The sequence below is a fragment of the Clinocottus analis genome, unplaced genomic scaffold (assembly GCF_023055335.1).
Source record: "Clinocottus analis isolate CAN_PGR_092001 unplaced genomic scaffold, fCliAna1.0.p SCAF_7, whole genome shotgun sequence".
Classification (NCBI taxonomy): domain Eukaryota; kingdom Metazoa; phylum Chordata; class Actinopteri; order Perciformes; family Cottidae; genus Clinocottus; species Clinocottus analis.
In genome coordinates this window covers 6,467,333-6,492,737 of record NW_027176229.1, presented here as the reverse complement: position 1 = coordinate 6,492,737, position 25,405 = coordinate 6,467,333, and the positions used below count along the sequence as shown (strand labels likewise).

The window sequence follows — 25,405 nt, the reverse complement described above, 5'->3', positions numbered from 1 at the left end:
GCAGCGAGAGACTGAGAGACAGAGAGTGACCTCAGCTCTGATTCCAGCAGAGGGGAGGGAGGGAGCGCATGAGGGGGAGATGAAGCCAACGCAAGCTGCTTCAATGACGCACTTTGAGACGTAGGACGCTGCCGAGCAACAGCCGTGTAGATCACATGGGATTAGAGAGGGGATAGAGCTCAGGGTATTTGACAGCAAATGTTCATTTCACATGTTGTTTATCCAATGAGGAAGTGTGTGGGGGGAACACAACTTCATTTTGTCTCTTTTATTAGAGTTAGAGTTGTTAAAAAAAAATCCACAAAAGCAGAAACAAGAAAGTATCATATTAAGGCGCCATTAATATTATCCACAATATTAGTATTAGTATTATTATGGTTATTATGAGTCGTAGTAGTATTGATAAATCTATTTTATGATATCAAACCCATATCAGTAGGTTAACAGAGAGAGAGAGAGATTGAGAGAGAGAGAGAGAGAGAATATATTCAAGTAATACTGCAACAGTATACAAAACCTAGTTGTTAATTGCTGAAGTGGATTATTTGCATAATCAATTAATCTGCCAATTATTTTCTAAATTAATAAATGTATCGTTTAACCAGTGTAAAATCAGAAAAATGCCCAGTGTCCTTTCTGAGATCCAAAGGTGATGTTATGAAATGTCTAATTGCTTTGTCCAACCAGAAAATCAAAAATGATCACTTTAAACAGACAATTAGACAATTTTAAAAAAAGAGCAAATGTTCACGTGATTTACTTAAAAAAAAATACTCAAACAATCTAGAATTAACTAATAACAAAATAGGTAAAAAGTACATTTTCTATATAATTGTATTCTGAATATCTTGAATGCCTCTTCAAATGACTTGTTTTGCTAAACCAACAATCCAAAAAGCAACAATCCAAAAAGCAACCATATTTAGTGTATAATGCTATAAAACCGAGGGGGTGATTCTCCAATTTTGATAACAGGAAACAGTGAATTTATCATTTCTCCTGTGGGTTTTTGTGGATTCACTAATTGATCAATCAACTAATATATTTTGGTGTGCATGTGATGTGCACTCCACTTAAAGACTAGATTCCAGAAACTAAGCATGAATAACATTACAGGATAAAACAGGCAATACTTGTGCAGCTCTTCATTTGCACTCATTTAATACAACTTCAAAATTGCTGGTGCCTTTGCAGTAGAAGCATTTTATCTTGTAGAGAAGAAGTTAAGTCTGCACTGATGATGTTTTGTATCAGTGCCAACTGCCAACGATTCACTCCTCGTCTCGTGGGATTCGACCCTCTCCTTGTCCAGAACTGAGAACTCATGCTTTTATTTATTTGACTTTAAGGATGTTTGTCTACCTCCAAATTGTTGCTTTCAGGACAAGATGAGGATACTTTTTGAGAAATGTGGTTCTTTGTTTTCTTGCTGAGAGTTATGTCTGTCTGTTTAATCTGACACTCGAGCCAGGGGGGTAAGGTTAGCTTAGCATAAAGACTGGAAACAGCTAGCCTGGCTCTGTCTGAAAGACACAAAATCCCAAAACTGGAACCTTTAAAGCTCTCTGATTGACATTTTGTTTTATTATGTTTAATCTGTACTAAAACTAATTCCAGAGATCGTGGTGGCGGATGTATTTTCCCTTTGGGCAGAGCTAGGCTAGCTGTAGCATCATATTCAATCGAGTAGGTATCGATCTTCTTACCTAAGTAGAGTCAAGAAAGCAAGTAATAACCAAAATGTTAAACTATTCTTTCAAGATATGGAGACAAGATGTTTTAGTTTGTGTTTTTTGTTCAATCTTAAGTTTATATTGATAGATAAAGTTCCCATATTGTTTATTATTATAACCAGGGACGGACTGGCTCCGACAGGGTTGGGCCGGCCCACCTCCATCATCAACCAGCCGTCTTTATGACATTTTACGCTCCACAGAACATGTTCAATTTCTCTAATACTCAAAGTTAATAATCTCTGCTCACTGACTGAGTTTTATACTTATCCTCGCGATCTCTACTCACTCTTGTGGTTTCCACACCCAGCATGCAACACCACTGATCACGATCTGTCCTCACACTCATGGTTTGGATGTTTCTTGCCTGTTTTCGGAGCGTTTAGGACACTCTGCCTTGTTTTGAATCCAGAACACCGGCACTCCGGCAGAGTTGAAAAGTACATTTAAGTTTAATTTTTGGAGCGATGTTATCACGTAGCCTCTTGACATGCGTCAAGACTAAGAAGCTCAGACGTACAGACGGATGTATCCGGTTATTTTTCAAAATGAAACATTTTTCCAGCCTTAATTTGTTTTTTCATTCTTCCTGTGCGGCCCGGTTGCAAGGCGACGCTGCGTCACTCACTTGCAGACGAAGCCGTTTTAGAGCGTGACTTAACAGCATGGCACCAAGACGTAAAGGAGTATACTGATATGGTTTTTATTACCATGTGACTATAATGCACCTGGGCCGGAAGAGTTAGTTTAAGGTCTGATACTAAACTTATTGTTTTGTTATGCACCTTCAACACTCCTACACACACAATCACACACCCAGCATGCAGCACTACTGACACCACTGATGTTCACACCCCATCGTATGTCCTGTTCTACCATATAGTTCATATAGGTCTACTCTCTGATTCCAGTTTCTTTATTGTGTGGGCTTCCTCTGCTGACATTCATTCCTTAAGGCTGTGTAGTTTATATGTATAACCATCTGACCACTCGCCCAGAGTTAAGCATATTAATCTAGAAAACTGTACCTATCTTTGAGTGTTACAATAAAGCGAGTGTCATTTTACGTCATGTGTCCATCCAGGCAAATTGGTGGAGCCAAATGTTGTAAAAAAAACAAAACATATATGTTATGATTTCTTTGTAATCGTCCAAAATAATGTTAAGTATGAGTATATTTCCAAGTGAATCACTGGTTGATACGAGTGATGCATTGAGTGGGCACTTTTTTCTCCCACTCCGCCCCTGATTATAACTCAACCATGAGTCGATGAGGACGTCAGTGTGCATATGTGTAAAGTTGTGTTGTCTGTAAAATGTAAATGTTATTTTGTGTTATTTTATAATACCGACCATGTAAAACTTTTTCTGTAAATACATCTGAGCTCAGTCAAATTCATAGCTTTCATTTGTGTGTGTGTCTGCTTGAGGCTGTTTATGAATTACAATTTAAAGAGCAACAGCTGATCTTAAAGTTGGAAATTAGAGAAAATGTAACTTAATGATATGATTTTTTAAAAGTATACTTACGAATTTGTCAGTCGGTAATGCTTCATTTTACAGGTCTACAATTTCTTTGGAGGTTTTTCTGGTTCTTTGTAATTTCATATAGCTAAATATAACTGAGTGATAAGAACATTCAAAAATAATGTGTTGTTGTTAGCTTTTTACTAACTAATCAATGTAAATCAAATCAGCTCGACAATAAAAAGCTGTACTATTCAACAAAATATTACATATTATAATATAAAAACTGAGCTAATTGTCCATTTTAAAAAATAATATACATTTTCCTAAAAGTGATAGTGGAGCAACATTTAATTACATATTCAAGTACATTTAAATCATCTGATCTTATCATGAACAGCCTTCTGTTCATGTTTTGGCTTTGAATGTCTCAGCTCACATCAAATTATGAGTAGTATACTTCATGGACGGTCTCAGTAGTTCTCAGCACCACCAGCAGGGGGCAGAGCAGACCACTGAGTACAACGTGTTCACCAGGACACCAGCTTATCTGAACCGGCACTGACTGACAGTGTAACTTAAAACATAACAATTATCCACACAAACTGGCCAAGAATATTATATAATATTATATATATTATATGAACTGAGATTCCTGAAGGTACACACTACACCACGACTTTCAGCTGCAGCAGTTAATAGAAATTCTTGGGGTTTTAACGGCTTTATCTCCCCAAGCCTCTGTGGTCGGATAGTAGTTTTCCTTTCAAATGATAATCTTTCAAGTGGGTGGATATTGAAACAAGCCCGGAGCTGCCTGCAGTTTTAACTACGGTATATTAAATAACATTTGCACGCATCGTCGACGTTTACCTGGTGAGGAGAGTTTGTCCTAAAACAAAAGAAGACTTGTTTTCAGGTAGATTTGGGGAGACAGTCAGCACATATCTGTGAATATAAATAAAAGCAATTGGTCAACATTTTTTCAATTAGATTTATTCACTTCCTTGCCAAAAAATAACTCACTTACATGGGAAGATTGATAATGTTTGTTTGTAATTTAGAGTAAATATTATGAGGCAAGTGTTACAGCAGCCGAATAGCAATTATCTTATTTTAGTTCAGCTTGAAGCTGGAAACAGGGACCCGGTAACAGGGGTGGAGACAGCTCCGTCCAAAGTCCACTGATCCTCACCTCTAAAGCTGGCTCATTAACACGTTATATCTGGTTTATCATGTATATCTGTGTTCAAGTGCAAAAATCAACAGCTTCTTTTTCTGCTGGTTTGCAGAGCATCCTTTTTGAACGCACTCGTCTCACTCATAACGTCAAAGTTGAAGTTTTTACATTTTGTACAAATTAAACAAGAGATGAAGTGTTGATTAGTGAGCTTTAAAGGTGCTGGTAGGCTGGATTTTTGTTCTCAACTTGGCCTAGTTCCTGTTTCCCCTTTTCCCAGTATGTCAAGCAAAGCTAAATGTCTCCAAGCTGGAGTTTCATCCGTTAACAAACAAGACGGAGAATCTTAAACAACAACAAACAGGAATTTCCTTCCCTCTGGTGCTTTTCACATCCAGCTACCACCATGCCCCCACAAAGACTCACATGATGGTGACAAGTGAGACAATGAAAAAGGCAGTTAGACCTATTTTTCCAGTGTATTGGAGGAGGGAGGGGTGCATCTATTGTTGACTGCCTGCAGGTGGTCTCATAGTTGTAAAGCTGCTGGAGCGTTGCCTTAACGAAAGGTTCTCAATCGGCTAGCGTCTAAAAGCCCTTGCTGTGATAGATGAGGTCTCCACGGCCTACTGAACACTGTGTTGACAGACAACCATCAATTATAAGAAAGGCAGAATCTACATGAACTGTACAACTATGTATGTCGAGTGAAAAGGCCCGCAGGGGTGAGTTTGACTGATCATCTGAACTCATGGTTTGACAGTCACATGCATAGCTGAAAAGATTGTGTCTATAATTATTGATTCAGGGTTTTTCCGAAAAAACTTTAACGAGAAACTCAAACATTTGGCGCGTGCAACTTGTAAACACGTGCACTGTGAAACATGTTCTGTATCTGCTTTCAACTTTTTAACATCAGACTCAACACTCATCAGGTTGTATGCCGTGAACTCCGATCGCTAACGTAACATTTTTGTAGTTTGTTGTAGTTTGCAACGTGACGATAACATTGTGGACAAACTTAAGTTGGGATAAAATCATGTTAAAGATAACTAAACCGTGTTATTGTTTGTTTTCTTAAATGTTTCTGCATTATATATGAAAACTGGAACATTATTTTATACCACTATTTGTTCTTTTGAGTGATTTTCTTCTTTTTGAGGCCCCGTGTCATTCCTTTTCTCTCTTTTGGCTTCCTGCCAGCTTTATTGAACATTTGAAGTCACACTCATAGCTGATTTTGTTGTTATTGTTTTATTCATTTAGGAGGAGGACAGTTCAAATGAGCCCAGACTCCGGAGGGTACAAGAACGCACTTGCACGAGAATCCTGGAGAAGAGTCGTAGTCGAAGCGTCAGCCAGCACGAGCGCCGGCTCTCCTGAAGGTCGATTAAGTCCCAGAAGAAGTGAACACTGAGCATCTCATGGAAACACTGAAGGAGAGCGTGCACGTATGAAGCCAGCAGACCCTGAAAAGATAATATCAAGGGCAGCAAATGATGCAAGTTCTCAAAAGAGTTTAAACGAGGAGAACGTAGCTTCACTCCCCCCCCAAGGGCACGAGTTTGAATACAGCTGCAGCTCCACAAGGAACACCCTCGTGGATTCATCTGTTATGAATGACTGAAGCGTGTGACCTCCTGTTCTCACTAAAAACCTGACGGGGCTTGTTACACTTCAACTGGTGGTTTTCACACGTGGGAGAAATGCGTCAAACCAGTGAAGGGTTATTACGGCGCATATATGAGAAGGATTTTCCCCTGAATGTGTTGAATGTTTATGCAACTTTTGGGGAAATACGGTAATTTGCTCATGGCGATTGTGAGCAGCCGGTCGGTTTAGCTTAGCATAAAGACTTGGGAACAAAAGGAAACAGCTAGCCTGGCTTCTCTAATGCTCACTAACTTATAAATCACTTTGTTTCATCCGTACAAAAACTCAAGTGTGAATTTGTGATGTTGTGGTTTCATTGCTGGTTTTGTGCCGGACTATTTCTCGGATTGTTTCCTTCTTTTATGCTACGCTAAGGTGAGCTAAAAAGCTGTAGCTTCATATTGAGCGGCATCAATCTTTCTGCAAATCTCCAAATATCACTGGATATTAAAACAAACACTGGATTTGTAGCATTGAAATATTTTATTTGGAAAATCTGAATTTGTGTGTTATTTTCAATTTTAAGATTCTGCCAAGTTTTACAGTTTTTCTTCAGGGTGCAAATTCTAATGAAAAATGTATGTTAGCATGGCCCATCTGAACTTCACTTATTATCTCAACTTCATAGTTATTTGAAGGATCAGGTTTTTCAAAATTACACATTATTTACATAACCTCGATCTCAAATGCTTTAAAGTTAATTTCAACAAAAAAGTATCTAGTAGAGATTAAACTCTTCAACAACGTGTTTAGTAGCTTATAATGTACACCTACCTACAATCAACAAACTCCTCTGATGAGCAGTCATTTCTCCACAAACTGATTCACATTTCTCTCTGACAGTGAATCAAAAGACAGCAGACGACTGTGAACTTTGCACTTGACTGCAACTTTTATTTTTTTGCAAATACACTATAAATGTTTACAAAAGCACTGTAGAAACATCTGTGCAGTGTAAATTATCAAAACTAAAAATGGATATTACTTATTATTCATTTTGCACCTCACATGACAAGAAGGATTGTCATTTTCAGCAGCAAAACAAATTAGTATATCTCAAGAGGAAACGTCGGTTAGTGACTTCAGAACATCGACATGGGAAGATGCGGTTGTTACACCAAAGAGCAAAGGAAACAATAATAAAGGATGGTATGGCACTAGTGCTCATCCCTGAAGGAGGGCGTCATTCATCTAGAGAGGTTTACACAGCATCAACGTGTTACTTTACTCAGTCATCAAGATAATCAGCCTTCCAGTAAAAAAATCATTCCAGTTTGACGGAAATGGTGCATCGTCTCCACAAACAAATTGACTCACACAAGTTCTCAAATACCCAAATCTTAAGCCATTCATAAACACTCTTACAGACATTTTTTTTACAAGTCTCTGACAGGTCCCAGTGTCACATACTGGTCCACCTTTTTACACTTTTTTGTATTTTCAGTGTGGGGAAAAAAAACAATGAAATGATCAATCTTGAAATACTGAATAGAACCACCAAAAAAAAAACAAAAGAATGAAGCTACAGAAAAAGGAAATACTTCTACACAACTATCAAAAATAACAAAGTCAAGGGGAAAAACAAAAAGACACAAATATTGTGTGGGACCCTTACAAATAAATTTATTTTACACAACTCCGTATTGCTTCGTCTTACATAATACTGAGATTTGCTCACAGAGAGCATCGATTACTTTTCTTTGCTCTTGTACTGGCTGACAAAAAAAGCAATACCCATCAATCCAACTTGTGAAATGTCTTCTTTTTTTCTTGCCTTAATGTAAAAAGGCACATATACGCATGTTAACGCTCACACAACAGTGCTGCAAATACTTCACATAAGTGGTGGCACATTTTTTTTCAAGGAAAAGAATTCAGTGGGTGGTGGTTTTCTGGTACAACTGTTATCAGAGGAGAGTAAACACGGCGCTGGGGCAGATCTATTGGGTTATCTTTGGTCAAGCAGGGACGAGCCAATAGGCTCGAAGGATTGGACCCAAAGGTCGGTGTGGTAGAAGTCAGACAGAGGATGGCTCAGGTGTGTGTTTGAACAGACGTTGTACACGCACACACACACACACACGACTCTCGGGATTAAGGTCTCTAAGGTTCAAGTTTTTAAAAAGGTGGATAAGGATGGTCTGCGAGTTTGCACAAGGCGGTGGTTACTTGCATGTAGCTGGAATAAAAAAGGCCTTCAGTGAATTGATTTAACCTTAAAAGCAATACGTCCAACCTCTCCACCACAGTGTTATTAATCCCGGAGTCAGACTTCTGACACCGATCTTCGACAAAGCGGCTCGCCCTTTTTGGGCGCCTCCAGCGAACTGTTAAGTTTACTACTCCTAAAATGGACCAACAATACATGTGATATGGTCACGATTTGCTAATAAGAGGAATGAGTGTGTTAAGTGAACTACATTTACAAAAAGTGTTGCTAGTGATACTTGTAACTGCTAATTCCAATACATGGCAGCAAGCTTTGGGCTTTGTATCTTGTGCTCAGGTGTCAAAGGGGTTGGTAACACAGAAGCCTTTAAGAAAAAGCCTCTGCGGATCAACCTGAAATAGAATATGAGCATATATGTACACTTTATGTACAAATACAAGTCCATAGGTTATGGCATTTTTTTTTAGCAGCAATAACAAATACAAAAGTATATCAAAAGAAGACACTCCATGTGCTGAAAAGCAAGTAACAGAGGCATGAATGTGTGGATCGACATCCTTCATAACCAAGACTAACAAACCTTTGAAATGTATTGAACATTGAAATGAACGGGACAAAAACAAAAATGAAACGATGCAAAGACACAGGGCACAATTTCCAGGCAAAGTGCAGGGAACTTTCCACGTTGAGAGTATTATGGCCTTAAATTCACTTTCCATTGGAAACTACCACTGGGTTTTGACGGGGTGGACAGAAAAATGAGAACACAAGAAACATACGACAAAACAGTGATTCAAGTGCTGTGTGCTGCGCTTTGCCTGAATGCCTCCAGCTCCTTGGCAAACTGAATGACTGCACAGCGGCGAGTGGCGCAAAGGGCTTCCTCAAAACCCCCGCGATGATTCCACTTTTTTGTTGTTAAATATTCACAGCACTTTGACAGTGTCTTTGACAAATCAGCTGTAACTATATATATATCATAGTAGGACACAGAAAAACACCTGGTAGTCTTGTGTGAGGACTGGTTTTAGCAATCCAAATTGTGCTTTCTCTAATAAGTAACAGTGTAGACGTGCAGGAGCGATCGACACCAGAGCAAAGTTAGTGTCTTTCCGCACACCTAGAAGGACTGCTTGCTGGATTTGGTCAGGAGGGATCTCAACATCTCCCCTTTCACATATGTACAATAACGACAGAAGAGATTTTCAGCTTATGTGAGCAACGTATGAGCATAAAGACCACGCTGAACCATTATAAGGCAGAAAGCAGGTTCAAGTCTCCCTTGTAAGTTCTGTAGGTGTTGTCATGAATGCGTGATGGAGCCTAAAAAAGGTGCAACTTTATCAAGCTATCTGTGGCAACCTTAGTAATCGCATCACCTTCACTGATGATGACTCAGAAATGCAGCTAAATATTGTTTTAACTAGTGTTCTGGAGAAGTACGGGGACGAGGGGGATCAAAAATCATTTCCCATCAAAACCGGACACCAAGTGTTCGATAAAGGAGCACACACACACACTTTCACTAACTGATGCTGAAGTGTGGTGTGTGTGTGCGCAATAATTCACCTTAGGAGAAAAAAAAAAAAAAGGCAAAAATGCTATAAATAGTTTGGCGCAGTGTTTTTTCCTATTTTTTATTTTATTTTTTTACAAAAAGGATATGCCAAGTTCTGTTTTTATTAGCAAAACCATGTTATCATCTGGGCAAAGAAGCCCAGAGCTTTGTCCTAAGGATTGGGTTTTGAGGGGGCTTTTTAAAAAACTGAATTTCCTCCGCTGATGCCAAAGAAGAGAGCGGGAATACGTCGGTAACAACACCCATTGTTATTCGGGGCAATACTAAAAACACCCTTTGAGCAGTATCAGCTAGCAGAGTCTGATTGGAGGCTCATGCGTCCGTGTGCGACAGCGACAACTATGCTACGTGTTCCCTCAGAAGTAGAATGGAAAAAAAGGCTTGTCCTGGCCGCGCCCGCCCAGAGTCCCTCAAGGCCGGCCGGGATGGAAAAGAGGAATACGAGTGCGGGAGTTTGCTTTGCAGTACGGCCGGCAGTGAGGGTCATGCTCAGCAGCTAGAGCAGAGGAGGACAGACAGTCATAAGAGGCTCAGTGAGAGGCGCAATGTCTTTGTTGACTAAACATTAAATGGGGTGCGTGTCCCACCCCCGAAAAAGTAGAAATTAGCCCGCTGTGTTTGCAAACCCCACACCCTTGGTATTGTAACACCCCAGTGCTGCTCCCTCAGCCCCCTTCCTGAGCTCCTCACTTGGGGAGGGGACCCTCGATCAACACTTCTGGGCCTCCACTGGAGACATGGCAATGTAGGAGCCGTTCCTCGTTGGCTGGTTGGCCGGCGTTTGTGACGGCTCGTCGGGTTTGTCGCTGACCTGCGTGTAGGCCGTGTCGTCTTTCACCGTCTGAACGGGAGGACAGAGGGTGTCAGTGCAAACCATCGAAGTGGCAAGACGGACAAATATTCTTGAACACCCAACGCTGACATTTAAATGTGAATAAATGTTTTTGGAGTGAAATGTTCACAGTAAACCACATTTATCGAAAATATTCACAAACAACCACCACAATAAAGCATAAACTTCTAAAATGAAGAAATTACACTGAGGCGAGAACTCAAAAAGGAATATCATGTCCCATAAGGTGAATTAAAAATGATAATAATCAGAGATGATGTACCACAAATTAAAAAAGGAGAATAGCAAACAAGGCAAAAATTAAGACTTACAGTAAAAGAATGAAAAGCTTCAGTAAAATCAATACGTTTTACTTCATTCTAAAACAGAAAAGGAAAAAAGGGAGGGTTACAGAAAATTAAAATTAGAACATTGTTAATACAATACTTTACATTGCAATTATGCATGTTTTTTTTAAACATCCTCTCAATGCGTAGCTAACGGTCTGAACTGGAAATACTTCCTTTCCTAACGAGTTTTGGATGAGACGATTGACACCACTCATGTCTGCATGAGAAATATGAAGCTGCAGCCGCTCAGCTCGGCTTACTTTAGAGACTGGAAGCTGCCATCCTGGCTGTGTTCAGCATCGATACAGCTCACTCCTGAACAACTTCTGTCTGCTTGTTGTACTTATTAAAAAACAAAAGTGTAAGTACAAAGCCAGGGTAAGGGTTGTCCCCCAGACTTTAATCTATGCTTAGACAACGTCTCCTGTCGAATATTCAACATACTGGGATGAGAGTGGTATCAATCTTCTCATCAAACTATCAAGAAAGAAAAAAAAGAGTAAATATGATCAAAATTTTAACCATTACGATACTAACAAATAGAACTATTCCAATATTGCATGGACTCTTTGGACAGTGAATGACCTTGACTACAGTAATCCGAGGGCGGTGACAGCCAGGGTTCAAATCAACAGTCCTCTGCTACGAGAGATAAGAGGTGAACATGTGCCAAACATTATTCTGGAGGCCATTCCAATTCAATGCTAGTGAATAGTGCTAAGCTAGCTCATAGCTACGCTGACCAGTGGGGAAGTGAGATCCTGAATACAAAGATGCATCAACGGTTAGAAAACTTTCAGCAAGGAAAAAATAAATAAAAGCACCATGTGATCCAGAAATTTTGGGAAAAAACTGATCATGCTGGCTTTGCTGAGCAGGATACATGCTTTGTGTTAGTTAACATGCACGAAACTCGGGGCAGCAGCAGCTCAGGGAGGAAACTTCGTTGACCATGCAAAAACCTCATTCAAAAGACTGCAGCTTTTACTGTGACATATTCCCGTTATCGATTATCAGACTCATTTACGATGTGAGCTAATGTCAGTGGCGAGCACACACACCAAGGGAACTGTGCGGATTAATACTACGGTTCAGTCCGCGGCAACCAATGGGGGCCAAGTTCCTACCTTCTTCTGGCGGTTTCGGCAGAACAAGACCACGAGCACCAGCAGCAGGATGATGCCCATGCCCACGATGAGCAACGGGAAGTTCGACACAAGAGTCACGATGAGGAGCAGCGTCCTCATCTGGGACGCCGAGTCATCGTCAACTGTCGCCGTCTATATTCCAGAGAGATGGTTATTGATCTGTGAACCACTTACAGGTTTATGAGAACTGGGTTCGTTCACAGATGGCACCGAATGAAAGCCTCACCTCATTGACGAACATGATGGGGAAAATGGTCTCGTTGATGAACTTGGTTTTGCTGAAAGAGAAAGAGAGACATGGAGGTCAGGGATGACACCTGCGTGGCTCGACATGCGGGGGGGAAAATGAGGACATGCGTGTGGCAACAGCAAAATGGGTCAAGGTTTGACAAAGATTGACTCACGGGAAGCCTTGGACTCTTTTCAGGATGATGTTGAGCTGAGCTCTCTTGCAGGCACGAATAGGAACCCCTGTGGTCTAAAACAATTGAAAGAAAAACAGACTCAGAACAGACCGGGAACCTTTTCGTTCCTGGATTCCTCACATATTGAGAGAAATGTGGCTGGATGATTCAATTTACACCTTACATTTGCAGAGAGAATTCAATTAACTGGCTATTGAAGTAAACAGCGATGAATTAACGTGACGGGGTGAGAATTATTTGTTCCCCTTCTCAGTTTATTTTGTTCTTATTACCGTTATAACTGTACTGTTTTCTATGAACAGATGAAATGTCAAACAGACACCCGTATTACACATCCTTTGGCTTTATAATTGTTAAACTGATAAACAACTGATTCATGTTATTCGTATATGGACCAGACCGGATATCCAGGCAGCCCCATAAATAGAAATCCAAACAGCTTCTGTAATTTAGATCAAGATGGTCATTAACCAACTGAGCAAGGGCCAACACAGATTCCTCCGCGAGGCTTTATCTCGTCGGGGTATCGCGCTTTAGTCGTACCGGTTGCAGGTCGAGGTACGTCTCGTGGTCCTCCTTGTTGGGGCTGAGCCCTTCAACGGCGTTGATGTACTTTGGGTCGGCTTGATAAAAGTGGGGGAAAGAGACCACGATGGGAGCACCTTGAAGGAAACAAGTGAGACAGACACAAGTTAATTAGTGTTCGAATCCCGAGCTGACAAACAACAAGGGCTGAAAACAGATTAAAGAAACGCGAGATAAGATAAAAAGACATATTTTAACATGAAGTAAACACATGCATGTGACCCTGAATAAGAATTAGCTGACAGTAAAAACAAGAGTGACCCTGCAGCTCTGTTTTTGCCTTTTTTACATCTGAATTATTAATTTAACTGCCCAATTGTTCTTTCTGTAAAGTTACAAACCCAAATACAAAAAGGTCTAAATGTTGTTTAAAAGCTTTCTGCTTATAGCAAGAGAAATAAATATGTTGAAACGTGTATTAATGTATTATTGTGAGGCCTGAAAGTTATCAAATTTAAACCCATTGAAACTTTACTCTTCAGCCTTAACAATACTGCTACTGACAAAACCACATTTTTAATATTTTTTAGAAGCAACCTTATATTTTGTACTAAACTGTTCCAGCAGATATTTCACACAAAAATAAAAACAGGATTTTAAAAACTGTTGGGATATATGTATAAGCTATGATGGATCATATGGAAAAGACACGGAGATGATCCGACTCTTTGACCACATGGGCAGTTTGAGAATGACGCCACTTTGCACATGACATGACAACAGCTCTTGGTTGTGATTGGCTCTCGCAGAAGCATCACAAAAATCCTCCCAATCAGACGCCTTGGTCTCATGTGAATCAGAGAAGCTGATGCAGGCAGCCTATCAGGTTTTAGCACATGCATCAATGCGTATACTTAAGTGTTTTCTCCCACTACGACTGTATTCGCTATAAAAAAAAAGAACTGCATGTTAATTATACAAACAGCGTGATGTTGCTGCAGCATATCTGTAGTCATAATAGTCCGTCTGTCCTCATGTGTCAAGCCTTATCAGAGCAATCACACTCCACTCAATGACCACCATAAATACTTCTATGGCCTCCACACACAGACAGCACAGTTAATCATTGAACCGTGTGCCGAGTTCAAACAGTAGGGATTGTCAGATACCAGGCAGGGGCCGTGGCTGGGGACTGAAAGGACATTTTGGGGAGGGGGGGTAACTGGATAACTGGGTCAGACTCTGTGGCAACTGAGGGGGAGAAACCGGGCAGTGCCTTACCTTCACGACAAACGCTGACTTTAAGCACCCCGGTGCCGAGACAGTCTCCAGCCGGCACACAGAAGCCCGCGTTAGTGGGGTTTTCTTTGGGGTTCATGAGTACGTCGTTAGGGGGGGCGAAGCGGTACGCCTGGATGCCTTTCACCTCCACATCTTCCACATAGGCTAGATGGATAGACCTAAGAAAAGAAAGACAAATACAGCTCAGTGACTCCTTAAGGAGTCTATGTACTAAGTCCCGTCAAGAAGTCTAAACTGCGAGTCATCAAGAAGAAGGCAACAACCAAATCAGGTTCTTCAATCTTTTCGGCAGTTAGGACTGTAAAAGTAAATGTGTCATGTACAAGATGACCACTTCCTGTATTAATCATTCCTTAAAGCCTCCCAAATACGTTCACATGATCTTGACTTTCCCACATGTGTTTTGAGTTCAACAGCCTTATCAGAGGTCGTAATAACCACAACTCCGCAGGTCCTTATCATTGGGTTTGTAAGCATATTGTGTATGACTCAGTTGCAGCAATTTCCTGGGCGTCCTGATCCTCGCCCAGCCGTGATGCTTTGACTGTAAACAAGTGAACAACCACATTAGCGGCACGTGCATACCTGCAGAGATCCGCAGCGAAGATGTAGAGCAGCTCGTTTCTGTTTATCAGAGGGTGGAAGACGGCGCCGTCTGTACCGTTGATCATGTTGCTCTGCTTTGAAGACCACCACGACATCTCCCTGTAGATGGAGAAGAAGACTGGCGATGTTAGTAAATGTACTTAGTGGCAGTTACACCCACGTTTTGCACTCAAGTACAATTTTGAGGAACTTCGACGTTACGACGTTCATTTCATGACATTGTATACTTCTAAATCAAACCAGAGTTCAGAGGAAATATTGTAGTTTTTAATCTACTACACCTATTTCACACAACCAGATTATAAAAATTAAAGCAAGAAAACTGTGTGTGGAAGTATTTGCAGATCAATTTTCCATCTTTTAAATTTTCCCTTTGTTAGCAGGTACAAATAATCATTTATCTTTTACCGTACTGTCTGAGGCTGAAAAGGAGGTGTACATTTAGCCAATCCTTTCACACCAAATTAATCATCTCAGGATATCTCAGATTCTTCATTTAGCCCTTGAGAATATTATCATTCACATCGGCCACTTTTCTGCAGAATAAGTACTTTTACTTAATTCTTAAAAAAGGGACATTTTGCTGCCAATACCTCAGTTTTTCTTATTGTGCGATACTTTTACTTGCAGTATTTCTAACACTGTTTTACAGGCTCTGAATACCTCTTCCACGACCAGCACATGCTGACCTCAAAGTGCGAAGTCACTTTCGGATATCCAAACATTAGATTTGCAACACTGTTCTTTGTATCTGATGCCAGGGGTCAAAGGCTTTGCCCTTTAGACCTTCAGCTTGTGTAACTCCTGTCTGTGAATGTGAATAGCAAGCCACGAGCTGACAGTAGGGAGGGTTTCCTATAATTGAGGAAAGCAGGAAATATTAAATAAAATCCATCCGACATGAGTTTGTACCTCATGCCGTTCCACGTGTCGATCTTGCCATAATCCAGGTAATTCTCCTCGCCGGTGTGGAACACAAACTCTCCTTCGTGGGTGCCATTTTTCTGTAGAAAAAAAAAAAGATGAGGTTCAGAGAAACGCTGCGGACAGACAACCGCTCAGTATACAGAGGATACATCGGAAAAAGTGTTTGTGTTTGTTGGCAAAGGACGTTGGGAATTGAGAAAGAAATACTGCTTGTGTTGGTTTCCCTTAGCATGTCACTTTGTGTATTATCACCAGACACAATAAGGCTTTAGTAACCAGTGGAGGAACACATAAAGATATTTGAGTATTATTCTATTCAAAACCATGGAGACATTCAGTTTTATAATCATGAATGACAAATAAAAGCATCCGATTCTCACATTTTGAGAGGCTGGGAGCTGTAATTCTTTGCTTGAAAAATGTAATAAAAATCTATGAACTTTTCCGCTGATCAAGTGATCCATACATCAACTGGGGGGAAAATGCTGTGCTCAGGATCACAAGGCTGCTATTGTCACGGAGTAGGTCACACTGCAGACGTTGCTCTATTGATGGGAAGTACAAGCGTCTTCCATCAGCATGTGGCCAATCTCACTTCTCTTGTGTGACGCTGCCGCAAGCTGGTCTGTCGTTTTAATAACCCCTGGCAACGAACACGCAACATGCTTCCTTCAGGTTTTTGAACTCCAATAACGTCTCGCTTGACTCTAAAAATACATTCAGGCGAGAGAGTATAGCTTACCTTCCACATCAGCCCAAAGAACTCGTCCACTTCGGGCTTCATAGAGTGGACCTTGGTGAGCAGAGGGTCTTTGAAGCCCCACAGAACCTCGTGGACCGTGCGGGACATGAACACCTCGACGCCCAGGCTGTTTATGTACATGGAGACCAGAGTTCTCAGGAAGAAGGAGTAGGAGTTCAGCTCGCTCATGATCGCCTGCGGACGGAAAAACAAGTCAGGGAACGGAAAGGTGGACTCGGTTGTTTGCAATACTTCATGTCTTTTTCGTGGAAAGTCTCATGGTCAATTCTGATTTGAGTTCACTCGGCTTGTTAGTCTTCCCCTAATATGACTTCAAGATGTCACAATAAAACTCGGAGGACAACGGCTTGGCGTGTGTTATGGACCCAGGCTTGAAAACAAAAACAGACATGCCAATCAAATGACTTAAACTTAAACCCAGGGGACGTGATGACTGGCTGCTGCGTGTCATAATAACAGACATTATCCCGTCCAGACGGCGTCTTACCACAAACGGGATGTTCACAGTCCTGACGATGTCGACTTCAGGGTTACCGGCTGACTTCTCCGGCACGAACACAAAGGTTTTGGGGTTCAGGGCGTAGAGCTTGGTGCCGTTCTCCAGGAAGGTTACGTTCTCCCGCGGCCTGTATTCCCTAGTGTGGTAAAGGTCTGTTAGTCCAGATGTCTTTTGTTTTCATTTCACACAGCAGTCACAAAAGGATCGCAGATATCTTTCCTTAAACAGGACTTTTAGGGACATGGGTTTCCATGACTATATAATACACACATTTACAGCTGCAGATCTTCGTATCAAACCTACCTGTACGTGTATGGTCCGATCTGTTTAACAGCTGCCTTCCCGCCTGCCAAGAACACCTCTGGATTGGTCACATTGAAGAAGTAATACTCCATATAAACAGGTGGAGGTGGATTCTTCCATGATTCAAACATTTGGCTCTTCTCTGTCAAAGTTATTTCCTATCAACAACAACAAGGAGAAGAAAACGAAACAATCAGATTGAGAAACAGCAAAGAAACGATTGGTGAGCAGTGGTACTCATATTTTACACTTTGGTTTAACAATGTTTTCAGCGCATTTGGGCACGTTCAAAGCTCTTCACCGTTCTGAATGAGGGCAATCTGAGAGCACACATGGCACGTTTCTACAAGGAGTTCATGCCGTGCCAAAAGCCCCATAACCCGGAGGGTGGCAGAGAAAACTCCTTGGTACTGCTATACATACCGCTATAAAATATATATGTCAGGACAGGCAGAAAGTTTTAGCAAACATTACACCCAGTTTTTGACCTCAGCAAGCCGAGGCAAGAATCTGACTGTGGGCTACCAGCCACGCAACACAGCAACACGCTGCCAGAACAAAACATGACGTATCTGCGTCAAGCTGCATGTTAGGTGAGTTTTTTGTGTTCAGACTACGCAAAGCGTAAACACAAAAAAAAAGGGGCTGGTTTCACTCCGAGCGGTTTCATAGATGTTGTGGCTGTGATCGTGTCAAGGAAAAAAAAAACCAAGCTTGAAGGTTTTAGTCGGTTGTAAGTAACCTTGTATGATAATAAACCCGGCTGCCATATTTCTGCACGTGAACAACAGAAACCGTAACCTCCATCATTCAGCTGGATAAGAAACCAGCTCAACAACAGTTTCCCGCATGTTGACTGAAGGTGTTGTTACAGAGGGGAATGAGCAGGCTATTTCTATTCTTTTCTTGAAGTGTATTTTTAAACTTGAGAAAGGATAAAGTGGCCCATTTCCTCTCGTGTCTTTCTCATGGAGAGTTCCTGAAAACCTTCTCCATCTGGAGAATGGCGAGGCGCACTTGAGAGGCCATACATTGTCTGCTGCAAACGGTTTGCCGTTGGAGAAAATGTAGTGTAAGGTGTGGCCTCCACTTCCTGTTTGGGTTTGAGCTTCCGACCTTCAAACATGTTTTGCTCTATAGAATTGTTTCCACAGGGTTTGTTGCATCGTCTCCCCTTTGCTGCTTTACAAAACATCATGTTAGATCTCAACAAAAATATCTACTTTGATCGTCTGAGGAGAAGCGTAGCATTCAAACGCACTGCAGCGGAGGGGGAATAAAGGCAAATTTGGTTGATTTGAGTATGTGATTATGAACCATACCCTTATGCAAATACACTAGTGGTTTGCGACTGCATTTAAAGATGATTTCCATGAGCAATGAATGGGTTGATTCTTCCGCTTTCTTTTTTTAACTAGTCTCTTAAATGTGAAGTATGTAAATTGTCCAAAAACACTGAAATGAGTTTGTAAAACTAAACCGGCCAAATCTCAAAGATATCATTTGACAAAGAGATGAAACAGAAAAGCAGCAAATGCTCACATTGAATTGGATTTGCTGAATTTACTGACTATTAGTTGCAGCCCGAGAAGGGTGTGCCGTGTTCAGCATAATGAGCCCAGAGTTTCTTTGCATGTCTGTCTTTTTTTTTTTTTTATTCCCAACAATCTAGAATTACAGATGTGACATTGCACAATCCCAGATTCAACCCAGGAAATCATCAGTTTCGTTGAAGTACTGAACTTCCAGTTAACCTTCCAAAATATGGAACTTGAGGTATTTGAGCAGAGTATTTCTCCTCAGGATCCTTTTTTTATGAGTCTTAATTAAGAGCTGAAGTTAAAGCCGGTAATGCAACCGAAGCACACGACCATAACAGGGCGTCTATAGGACTCGTCTGCAACGTTTACACAATTTGTTCCCTTTCAGAAACACCAAACGAAAACTGTCCCTTTCGAAACGGGCGTTTGCCTCGCCTGGTTTTCCCCTGCAGCATTACGTGTGACTGCAGCCTGCATGAAGCCCGTGTTTGCCCACCTTGAACAAAGGTCTTTCAAAAGGCCTTCATTAAAGTTATGTGAACATCATTTATCTCTCAAAAAAAAACCAACCTTGATCTGTGACAAACAGAAAAACAAATGAGGGATAAAGAGGAGGAGTTTGTCAGGGCAATGAAAATACTGTCTATTCATTTCAAACACTGTTATTCATGTGTTAGTGGAAATGCTGGTTGAGGGACTCAAGCTAAACAAAGTGAACCAGATCCCAGTTAAACAACTTCTGGCACAGCACACGCGTGGTGTGACAAGATCTGGCTTTGAACAGCACGAAGGAGGGGAAAAGAAAAGTAGAAAAAAAAAGAAGGTAAAAGTAAAAACACACCATTGAAAACGTGAAATCTTTCTCACAAGTAACGCTTCAATGTTACACTGACATGACCTTGTTCTTGAACTCTTTAATGCTCTATTGGTTCTACCTTGAAAAGTCTCCGCTCCCCAACTGGGCCGAGAGGAGTGGCATGAGTGGGTGTTTCTCTTGTCTAGTTTCCTCGTCTGAGCAGAGCAACTCGGGATAGGCCGAGGCTGGAACAACAACAAAGAGACAACAAGGTGGCTCGTAGGCAGAAACCATGCCCCCGAGGCCAAGAAGTTTGTAAAATTCCTCGCATTGGCTTCCACGCACAGAGTCTTTAACCCGAGGCAGCTTGTCCCAAACAACCGGGCTACATCATTATTACAAAGAGCCACATTCAGACATCAGATTAGGTAGATTTTTTTGGAGTCAGTTCAGTATGTCCGGGCCCCGACTAATTCAATGAGAAAGACTCTGGCTAAAGCGGATTAGCTACGCTGTCATTTCATGTAATCGCCAGCCGTATCAGAATTATGCCCCCCCCGTTGATGAACTTAGACTAACTCCTTTAATTTGGGTCCCCTGGGTCGCTGCTGTGATTCAAAATGAGACAAAAATGACCCGCCCGACCTAAATTTAACTACAGGAGGGGGAAACCGTGTCCGGGGGGACGCTGTTTTCCAGTCCAGAACTTGGACAAATAGTTTGTTGACCTTTTTTTTCTTCTTAAGCAGGAAGGGGGCAAGAAACTGTAAAACGAATCAAAGACATTTCAAACAAACAGATTAGGGAGTAGCACAGAGCATCCAGCTCAGTGCTTCATGCCAGCAAGAGGAATGCAAGGTATTTTGAAGGGAAGAGAGCAGCAGGGTGGGAGAGAGTGTCAGCTGCCAACAACCCGACCCCCCTCACCCCTGAACTCAGGCACCAGTCCCCCGATGTGTCGACCTGCCACTGTGCAGGTCCATGAGTGGCTCCACATTTCTATGTGACTTTAAATCCAGCTCCAGTAAAAAAAACAAAAAAACAACGGCTATACAGCAACTTTTCCCAAAAATATCAACATCAACGTTAATCATTACATAAAGTCAACCGACCCACCAAAATTGAATCCTTGGTTCACTGACTTACAGCATTTTTCTCCAAAATGATTTGCGAAGCAGTAAAGAATCCGAATGGGAGTGTTTTAATAGTTTCATTTTGTTAAATAGGCAGGGTTGTGGTGGAGTTTAGCGACGCACTGAATGAACTGCATCATCTCAGTGGAGAAACGTGAGAACATATCAGTCAAATTAATGCAGGTCTGTCTGGTTTACACGAGTTGGCCAGAAGGCAGGATGCATGCCTCTCATCCTCCTCTCAACACACCATGTACAACTTTTACAGATCCACCACTGGAAGTCAGGGACTCCCTGTCAACTCACCAAGACTCCCTTCCCCCATTCCTTCAGACCGCACACCTCCCCCTTACCCTCTGGCTTAGATTTCTACTACTACTACTACCACTACCACCAGTAACAGTGCTCCGAGTGGTCAACCCTGATGAAGTCAGTATAACAAGCTTTTCTCAACAGAAACGAGTCACCACGTCATGCGCACAGCGCCGGGCAGGTTGTCGAAACGCTGCACTGACAGACACCAGCGAGAGCATATCGTGCATTTACTCTCATTTCTCCCGACTGCTGCTTTCCATTCATTAAAAGCTCATTGAATGCCGTGGTGTCAGATCACATAAACGCGTAAGATCTGCCTGAGAATATGAGAGGAGATTTCTTTAAATATCATAAAATGGGGGTAAGGTCACGATAACCTCACCTATGGGAGTCAAACAATCATCATCATCATGTGAGGCGATTTCTACCAGAAGAAAAGCATTTGTTTGTATATTTTAAGGTTAGCTTGTAACGCTCAATGCTGATTAATCCTCATGCCTTAATGCAATCTCGAGCAAACCCCCCTGAAGCTGCACGATAGTGTAATGAATGGGACTTGTACGCTGCACAGACTCGGATCATGCGGATTCATGAAGGGGAGAGAAGAAGAAAAAAAAGGCTTTGGGATCATCGCGCTGAGCTGAAGCTGCAGATTGCAGCAAACATACGAATTACTTCTCATCTAAACAGTAAAAAATTAAGTACACACTGTGACCCTGCATGTAGCTCACTGCCATTAGAGAGACGCTGAATGCGCAGGATTGACCACTGCAGATGACATGCTTCAACATGTAAACCCCCCGAAGTGTGACAGATGGAAGAAGTGTGACAGCAGGAGGAAGCATTGAAAAGCATTTTTTTTTGTGTGTGCGTCTACAACTCACCTTTTTTAACCGGCTGTGGATCATTGTTTGGAAGACTTGAGCCACGACCAGGGCGATCCCCACTATCAGGAGGTGAGCGCACACGATCCCGGTGGCGTAAATGGCACAGGATCTCCGAGTCATGATGCCGGGTTGGATGAGCGGTCCTCTCGAGGAAGATAATACAAAACAACTTCACTGAAGTCGACGATAACTTGGGCCCCACCCAATTTTTTTTTTTTTTTTTACAAAATTACAAAATTAAACTAAACACAGCGATGTGTAGGATCGTGAGAGCTCGGATCCGGCGTCTTCGGGAGCAGCAGCTGGGCGGTTTAAACTTCTCTCGTCGCCCGGTGGAGTGGTCTTCCCGGTGAGGCTGGGGGTACAAACAAAACAATAAAAACCGTTGGCACTTCTCATCGAAATTTGAGATAACGTCCTTCAACCCCGAAAGAAAAAAGAGGGAGGACTGAGCTGCTCGGAGGCGGCGGAGAAGTGAAACAGCAGCGCTCAGCACATCGTAGAAGAAGAGCTGTCCACCTCCTCCCCTTCCTCTACGAATTAATGAACCCAGTCAGGCGAGAAGCCTCCTTCAGGGAGGCTGCATGGGCCATGGGTGTGCGTAAAACGGACATTGACGGTACTTTCCTAACACGGACGATGTCACCGTTAAACATAATACACATGATCAATCGTGTAGCAATATAAAAATAATGATGTTCCACGTTTATAGTCCTTTTTGTATGCCCTTCAGCTCAACTTATTGGGCTTTAGGTTACTTTAAAGCGCCTTTTGTTGCACTGATCGTTTAATTGTGTAATTTACTGGCAGGTATGAGCATGCAAGAGGATTGTGAATGAATCAGCAGCAGCCGGCTCAAGATTAAACATGGTAGTATTTGAACCGAGCAATCGTTGAGTGAGACTACGCGGACAGTGTTTTAAATGCACATTATGGAGGGGGGAAGTATTGAAAATGACACTTTGAATTTGAAACTATTTACATCCTGTCGTGCACCACTCACCGCGCCTCGGAAAGAGTGAAGAAGATTGAGGAGGTCCGTTACCTTTTATAAAGGCTCGGCCACCTCGCCTCATCGCGTCTCTTTAAATAAGCTCAGCGTGGACGTGAATAATGTCCCGTTCGAGCAGCCAACGGCCGCCGTCGCGAGCTCTTTGTCCGAGCTGCTCGAGCTCTCATTGGCTGCTGGCATCCCGGACCACCGTCTCAAGACCATCCCCTCGCGCGCTGATTGGTCAGACCCTGGCGAGTGCGATGCTGAATTTGATCGACTGATTTCGAGGCGGGGCTCCAATAAAAGGGGAACCGACGGCGTGATGCTCTCCGCCGACAGAGAGGGGGACGTTTCAGCTGCTGCCGCGGAGCCCGCGTTAACCACATGATGCTGAGGAGGAATAACAGAAACAAAAGTGGACGATAAATGGCCTGCATTATGGCCTTCATTAGGCGAGCTACCACTAAATATTGACAAGCATAAGTTACATGTCCGTAAGAGCATCTGAAGTCTTCTTCGTGGACGGAAACATGTCACTGCAGAGCAGCAGTTTAACTGTGAACTTAACTAAACTGAATTTAACCTTGACACAAGGTGTTACAGGACTAACACTCGGCAAGTAAAATACACAAGAATATGTTTCAAGACAACAACAAAAACGACTATTTCAGGGGACTTCCACTCATTTGCATGCACGCAATTCTACAAACAGGATGTTGTAGAATTTATTGGTATGAAGTGAAAGTTGACATTTCTTTTAGGAACATTAAGTTCAATATTGAGTATCTTCCATATTTGTTTGTTTTTGGGCTTCATATTAAAGCTGTACAGCGAACATTTCATTAAAAGCTCTGGAAACCTATTTTGTCAGTTTGCTCCTTCTAAATGATAACAGACACAATATTTTGAATATTTTACAAGATAGATTTTACGGTATGTTGTGTTTTATCTGCGCTCTTCTCCCTGATTTGAAGTGAACTGGGCTCAGGTTTAAAAAGGTGACGTTGTGTCATTCTGTGCAGCACTTCACATTTAAAATACAGAAGAATTAACAAAGCAGTTTTGACAGTGCTGAGTAGATCTGCTTTCACAAATAGTACCTGCATCATTAGGCTTTTTTAACCTACACAGTGCCACTGTAAGAGAACCGTAACAACTACAAATATTGCCGGCTTGCTTCTCTGCACATGTTTGTGCCCGGGGGCCCAATAATCCATCCGTGTGCATTCAATATGTGAAATATAACTGTGGATGCAGTATGTTCTGAATCCAAAATAAAGCGTGTACACGACCCTAGTCATTCGGCTTTGGTGAAAGCAATTACTCATTGACAAACATGCTGCAATTAGTAATGGAGGTGGTGTACATTTTCATTGTGACATGCAGAAGGAAAAACAGCAATGACATTGCAGCTCCATTTTAAGAAATCCATTTTTTTCAGCCCAGCAAACAAGCATCCGGAGTGTTTGACTGCTGGTTGGACAGTTTTCTCAGAGCTGCGGTCACAGTGGTTGATTTTTGTTCAAAGCTATTTTTAATTTTTTACCGTGGTCCCAACAGCAGATGTACATTAATACAGTGATACTTTGTTCACAACGGCAAACGCATTAAACGCAATCCAGATTTTTAAATAGGAATATATTGTAGCATGTCACCATAGTGTTGCACCAAGCAGGGGAAAATGAACTTAAACGTCCGTCAAAACATGCTGAAGCTAAATGGGTTTCACACTTCCAATTAGCATCATGCTATTCACAACACTGAGCTTGTGAATGGGCTCCAAGAATTTGATTGAAATACAATCAAGTTTTAATGTCACCAAAGGTTCAAGGTGCCATTTTTTTCTGTGATTCTTTGGAACCTTTTGGATTCCCTTACACTCAAAGCATGTAACCTGCTAAAGGTTGAAACAGGACACAGGGAATTGAGAGCCACCACCTTCCTTGTTTACAGACAGCACCAGCTGCTTATCTCAAGAGCTTTCACCCACAATTGTAGTGGACGCGATGACGGTTCAGATTAGCAGAAAAAAAGAAGGCTGGCTAAATCTGTCTTCGCTCCCCTGTCTTTTACAGATTCACCAAACTCAGCGACAGTGGTATATTTAGGATTTGGTTGATGGCCAACAGGTTAGGATACGTCAAGCTATAAAACACTGGGCAGTGCTGGACGCATTTGAGGGTGAGCAAGGTCGTGCAGCTACCTCTTTCATAATCCATTCGTAAATAAAGTGTAACAAAGGACCACACATTTTCCTGAGGATATTATATACATCAT

General features: G+C 41.8%; 1 protein-coding gene across 4 annotated transcripts; it reads right to left on the bottom strand.

The window, feature by feature from the left end:
- Positions 1 to 6,903: 6,903 nt before the first annotated feature.
- scarb2a (scavenger receptor class B, member 2a) lies at positions 6,904 to 23,273 on the bottom strand. Of its 4 annotated transcripts, none has more exons than XM_068566339.1 (14): positions 23,138 to 23,273; positions 22,132 to 22,489; positions 17,463 to 17,620; positions 17,148 to 17,295; positions 16,640 to 16,834; positions 15,883 to 15,974; positions 14,950 to 15,069; positions 14,344 to 14,522; positions 13,081 to 13,199; positions 12,517 to 12,590; positions 12,339 to 12,390; positions 12,092 to 12,244; positions 10,947 to 10,994; positions 6,904 to 10,623 (listed from the first exon to the last, which is right to left on the bottom strand). In XM_068566339.1, the coding sequence occupies exons 2-14, from the start codon at positions 22,252 to 22,254 to the stop codon at positions 10,492 to 10,494; spliced, it is 1,593 nt and encodes a 530-aa protein (XP_068422440.1). In that variant the 5' UTR covers positions 22,255 to 22,489; positions 23,138 to 23,273; the 3' UTR covers positions 6,904 to 10,491. The 4 variants fall into 4 exon arrangements, with proteins under 4 accessions (XP_068422440.1, XP_068422441.1, XP_068422442.1 ...); XM_068566340.1 differs by having other exon boundaries at positions 23,180 to 23,197; XM_068566341.1 differs by lacking the exon at positions 23,138 to 23,273 and having other exon boundaries at positions 6,904 to 10,278; positions 10,473 to 10,623; positions 22,132 to 23,075.
- Positions 23,274 to 25,405: the final 2,132 nt, after the last annotated feature.